The sequence below is a fragment of the Dromiciops gliroides genome, chromosome X (assembly GCF_019393635.1).
Source record: "Dromiciops gliroides isolate mDroGli1 chromosome X, mDroGli1.pri, whole genome shotgun sequence".
Taxonomy (NCBI): Eukaryota; Metazoa; Chordata; class Mammalia; order Microbiotheria; family Microbiotheriidae; genus Dromiciops; species Dromiciops gliroides.
The window spans coordinates 62461272-62467271 of NC_057867.1; the positions used below are offsets into that span (position 1 = coordinate 62461272).

The 6000-nt window shown below is 45.8% G+C and overlaps 1 protein-coding gene across 3 annotated transcripts in view; it reads left to right on the forward strand.

Annotated features, from left to right (window-relative positions):
* Positions 1-3324, forward strand: part of MAMLD1 (mastermind like domain containing 1) — a 660207-nt gene extending 656883 nt beyond the window's left edge. For all 3 annotated transcript variants that reach the window (XM_043974332.1, XM_043974331.1, XM_043974333.1), the window contains 2 exons: positions 164-248; positions 1145-3324. In XM_043974332.1, coding sequence (XP_043830267.1) covers positions 164-248; positions 1145-2160 — 1101 coding nt within the window. In that variant the 3' untranslated portion in view covers positions 2161-3324. The remainder of the gene's footprint in view (positions 1-163; positions 249-1144) is intronic.
* Positions 3325-6000: the final 2676 nt, after the last annotated feature.

Here is a 6000-nt window from a genome sequence, read left to right on the forward strand (position 1 = left end):
ATTTTACCTTTACGAAATCTATGTTTGGGTATCGATGTGCCCATTCATTCTCCCATACACAGATGGTGTCATAGGCTTCCCTCATTTAGCACTTGCCAGATACTATTCTTCATTGGTGTTTTTAATAATGCTAACGTAATATGTCTTTTCATTTTCTATTTAGCAGGAAAAGCAGAGACCAAATGTCATGGCAGTGCCATCTGACCAGCGGACTTCCTTTCTCTGCCAACAGATGAGTCAGTTTTCAAGTAAGGAGCTAATCTCACTCTTAGTCAAACTTTAGAGGGGACATGAGGTCTAGAAACCAGAAAGGCCTTTCGTGAAATATTCATAGTTGGAGTCTTCCATCCTTAAAGCTCAACATGTGGTATAGCCATTTGCTTATGGACCAAGTGGTATCCCAATTGAAAGAAAGGTTTTCCAAAATGAAAACTTCCTATTTAGTGCATGTGAGAAATAAAAATAAATCCATCTCTTAAAGACTAACAGGACTAAAGGTCCTGAGTATGGTAGCACATGCAAATAGTGCCCACAGCTGAGATGGAGGCTGGTGGATTGCTTGGGCTCAGGAGTTCTGAGCTGCAATAGGACTAAAGTCAATTGATGGTCCACACTAAGTGTGGCACCAGTATGGTGAGCCCTCTAGAGCAGAAGTTCTCCAGACTGCCTAAGGAGAGGCAAAACAGCCCAGGGCAGAAAAATGGAGCAGGTTAAAGCTTCTATGTTGATCAGTATTGGGATTTGGCCTGTGTCCTTCCTTCCAGGGTGAGATAGGAGACCCAGTCTCAAAAATAGTTGGATGGATGGATGGATGGGTGGGCAGACAGACAGATATTAGGCAAAGGTCTAACTAGCTATCATTCTGAGAGTAAATTCAAAGTACCAAAGTAAAAAACAGATGTAGGGGTGGGAAGGCAAAGATCTGATTCGTGACTGCTTTCTCCTAACTTGCCTGTACCTTGTGGGTCAAGTGATGCCTGGTTTTTTTCCTTTCCCAGCACTTCCCCACTTCCATTTTCCTCCTCCTCCTCCTCCCACACTGCACCTGGTACAACTTTCCTACCCACCCCACCCCTGTCATGCCACTAGAGTCATAGTTCTAGAGCAAGAATGTCTCATTTACCGTGTTCCTTTCTTTGAGCAGCCATGCCACAGCAAATGCCTTCTGACTGTGGTCAGTCCATGCCGACTCCCTCACCAAATCCCCGCAGGATGTCATCCACACCTGGGATCCTTCAGAACACCCTGAACCCTGGAATCAGTTCAACTACGGGGAACCAGAGCACAGGGGGAATGGTCATGATCCCCCAGACCCCGGGGAAACAACAGGGAATTTTTCCCTCTGCCTCTGACTTTAATGTCACCATGCGACAGAACGTAACTTCAGCTAGTCTGAGCTCTGCCAGCCAGACGGTTCACAGCAGTCATTCAGCAGTCAAGCCTGGAATGACCCTGACTGGGTTCACTCCCAGCTCCTTAGCAAACCAATCTGCAAGCCCTCACCAGTTACGGCAGCCCACTATGGCCCGAATTTCCAACATGTATCCCAATTCCTCCCCCCAGGCGTGGATCTCCACAGTGGCCTCGCGAATGCCTAGTCAGGGCCAAATTGACACCAGCATTCAGCAGTTCTCTACCAACCCTCTTTTCTCCAAACAAAATGTGAGATCCAATCTAACAGGTCAACAATTTTCACCTCAGTCAGTGATACCCCCCAATCAGATTGCCCCTGGAGTCAGGCAGATCCCCAAAGTGAGCGTAGGCCAGTCCGCTCAAAGCATCAACCTGCTTACCACTCAGAGTTTGAGACAGAGTCTAACCCGGACCCCATTGCCAGCTATGAATGTCATGAAACCCATACCCCAAAGCGTGTCCAGTTTCAACCCAATCAGCCCAGCCCAAGGCATCGAGCCACCGAGCTACCCAGTCACTAGCCAGGCGTCTGGGACTTTCAGCAGGATGGGTGCTTCAGCAGAGCTGCCACAGTATGATTTTGGCCCACAGCAGAACGACTCCATGTTGCCAGACAGCTGCAGTGAGACAGACTTCATCGATTCCCTCATGAAAAGCAGCAGCAACAATGATGAAGAGTGGCTGAACAACTTGAGAATGATCGACGACATCTTAGGGCAGCACACTCAAAGTTCTGGTCACGTTTAACTCTCCACGAGGTCCCCAGATTTAATCCCATCCTTCCCCGGCTGGGGGGGTGGGGTAGGGGAAAACAAAACAGAAAAACACAGACCCACTACACACACACACACACACACACCCCAAAACAAACAAACAAAAAAACCAACCATACAGGCACACACCCAAAGCTAGTTTTTGTCCATTATTGAGTTGGAGCCAATACTTTACCTGTGACAAAGTTAAATATTGGCCATTTTTCAAGTGACTGTATATATCCAAATTTTGTAAATGGTGTTTTCTTAAGCATTCAGTCTAGAAGTATTTATACTTCTCTTTGTGACAGTTTGTAAATAAATCTCTGGCTTACGTATTGTTTTATTATAGAAGTTTTGCTTGTTACACCTTGTTACAAATATGCAAATCATTTTGTTAGTTTCCGTAATACTGTGTATTACCGCTTGAAACACGCGTGCGTTTGATATAATGTAAGACAAACTAGGGGTGTTAGGCAAAATGAGCAAGTGCCAAATGGAAGACCAGGAATATGATGAATGCCTTGGGACTTCTTGTCTCCTTCCCATTTCTCTTTGATGCCTCTGATGAGCATGCTAAGTGTCTAGCATGGAGATGGGCTAAGCAGTCACCTCCTCCATCACAAGAAATACTGACAATCGGAAGGAATATTTTAAGCCCCGGAGGGCGAGCCCCCAACGCCCAACCTCCCCTTGCTAGTCTCCTGGAGAAGCTCGCCTTGCTCTGAATGATGACCTTGGAGAGACTGCAAAGCATCCTGACCATTCTCATTCAGACTGGAAGAAAGGCTGCCTCCGGTCTCGGCACCCCTAGCGTGTATATCTGTAGTGTACAGGTGATTTGTTCCTGGTTATAAGGCCTTTCAATATGTGTTTGAATGTAAGACTTGGAGTTCAAGAGAAGAGTCTATTGCTATGAAGAGTTCATTTGGGATTTGTCTCTCTGATGGTTTCTGTCTGCAGCTACAGTCATGTATATTTAAGTGTCTGTTTATAGAAGAGCCACTGTATTGTAAATGCCTTAAAACGTTCATGCTTTGTGGAGTCCTATTTTAATAGTCACATCCTACTTCAGCCATACATTTGTAATATAGCATCAGCTTGGAGCACAGGATGGTTTTTCCTTCATGCCATAATAAACCGCCAGGAGAGAACTGCATATTTGTGTTCGCTTTGTTCATTGGCTCTGGGTCCGCCAGCGTCTCCTACTCTTTCCGGGGCTACTTGCTGCTGCTTTGGGGCTCACATGTATCTCCTGATGTGCAGAGAGAGAAAGGAAGAATTTCCCCCAGAGGCCACAGCTTGAATCCATTGGTGACCAACTTCTACCACCTTAGAGCATTAGGCTTGCCCCAGAGAGATTTCAAACAGTCCAATAATTCAGCACGCTTTCAGTTCCTACACTGATACAATAGGGCATTATGTCTAACCGGGACAGTGGTTCTCTGTTCCTCTCTTTTCTGCCTCTAGGTAAATTCTCGCAAGTTACTTTAGACCTTTTCTTTGTGGTTCACACCTAGGAGTTCATTAGTGTTAGGCAGCTCCCAGTGTGGGAACTCCTTCCACCGATGTAGAGCAGCAACTCCTCAGGCTTGGAGCTAGAATTTATAAGATGTTAGAGCTGGGAGAGCCCTTAGAATTCCTTGATTCTAGTCCCGTAACTTTACATAGAGGGAAACCGAGACCCATAGTAATGAGGTAATTTTGTCAAAGGTTGTAAATGCCATATAGAGGCAGAACTGAAGCTAGATTGTGGATCTCTGGTCCTATGTTGGAGCATTTATAGGCACGGGCACATGAACACAAGTCTGCTTGGTGTTTATTCTACAAGGTGGAGCCATTCTCTGTAGAGATTTTATTCTGTAACATATCGAAAAGATGACCCATTCAGAGATCACTAACGTTTCAATGGGAAAAACCACTGAAAGACAAAAGGAGGATCACCCTTCAATCCCTAGGTAGGCAAGCCTTTGAAAAGTGATAGCATGTGGCAATTCTCCTCTTCCCCAAACAGCCCTTCAATGGAGATTCTTTGGAATAATGAGTCTCTGCTACTTAATCAAGACATTTAAAAGAACAGCTAAGAAACTAAAGATGCTTAGTCTTTCTCACTCACACTCTTTTTTTTTTTGGTGGCAGGACAATGAGGGTTAAGTGACTTGCCCAAGGTCACACAGCTAGTAAGTGTCAAGTGTCTGAGGGCAGATTTGAACTCAGGTCCTCCTGAATCCAGGGCCGGTGTTTTATCCACTGCACCACCTAGCTGCCCCCATCACTCACACTCTTAATGTCCCAAACAGAGCACCCAGATCAATGCAAGGGGATGGGAGTGGGGGAGGGTGGGGAGTAGAAAGGTGTTGAAACAAGGGAAACCAGAGAAGTAGCTGAGATTCAATCACTTCTCCTCTCACAGCTACTGGGCCCATCCTTCTGGTTCATCAGTTAAACAATGTGTCCAATCTTCCAAGGTGGGTAGGGGAGGTAAAGGAAGGGAGCCCCAGTGATATCTTCTGTGGCCTGCCAACTGAAGCTGTTTGGAAGACAAAGCAAGAGAGTCAGTTGGTCACTCCAGCCCCTGGATCACTGGCATATACTTCAAGCAACAGCAAAGGCCGCACTAGCTGCTTCAGTTTTCTTTCTTTACACTCGGGGTTCAATAAAAGCAAACTAAGCAGAGCATGGAAAACATGAAGCGCCATTACATTGGAGGGAGAAAAGTAGTTTGACATTGCTTGGCATAAATTTGCAAACCAAGGGAAAGATGGATGCAGAGCAAGGGAGATAGAAAGATCCAATAAGGTTTTGGTGCCAGCTTAGAGTCTAGTTAGGGAGAAGTGAACACGTTTTAAAAAAAAAAAACACCACCAAACTAATACAAAATGCGCACATTTGATCCTCAGCCCTGAATAGCATCATTAGTTCTACTTTACCTGTTCCTGTTTGCAGAATGAGGGAGGAAGTCACAAAATCAAGCTGATTTCTCCCATTGGTAATTTACACTGAAGACTCTCAGCTGGGCCCTCGCTGCTACTTAGCAATACTCTACTCCTATCGATTCCCTTTTCCATTCCCCCTTAAGAGCCCCTAACACTCCCAGCAGATCATGTGACCACTTAGTGAGAAGACACGGGAGGGGCACTGAAACATGCATTCCACCTCTACATCTTTCCTGAGTAACGTGGCTCCCTGAGCCCTTGCCTCCAACCTCCTCCAGCACCTGGCTCAAGCCAAGTAAGAGAACTTAGTGGACAGAACGCTGGATTTGGCGTCAGTAGACCTGGGGTTGATTTTGGTCCTTGTTCCTACACTGCTTTCTAGCTGGATCATGATGAGCAAGTTTTTTAACTTGTGTGGACTTTGGTTTCCTCATTTGTCAAATGCGGGGGCGGGGGGGGGGGGCGGGGGGGGGGGGAGGGTTAGACCCGATGACCTCTTGGATTTCTTCAGGCTCTAAATCCCATGTTCCAATCATCCCTCTCTCATGAATTTCTAATCTGTCCCTCTCTCTACTGGTTCCTTCTCATCTACTTAGTGTCTCCCCGACCCGAGGAAAAAAGCTTGTCCTTGATCTTCCTACTTCATCCAACTATTGTCCTACCTCTTGTCTACACTATACGCTTCCACTTCATCATCACCCACTTTCTCCTTAACCCATTTTAACGTGGTTTCCAGCCTTAGCACTCTCTCTGTTTATCTAGAGCTGTATCTCTATGTCATGCCCTGATGTCTCTCTCCTTAGCGACAAACCTTCAGGGCATCTTTAATCGGATGACTTACCAGTACCTCAAACTCAAGATGTCCAAAATCAAACTTACTCTTCTTTCTTCAAAAACAT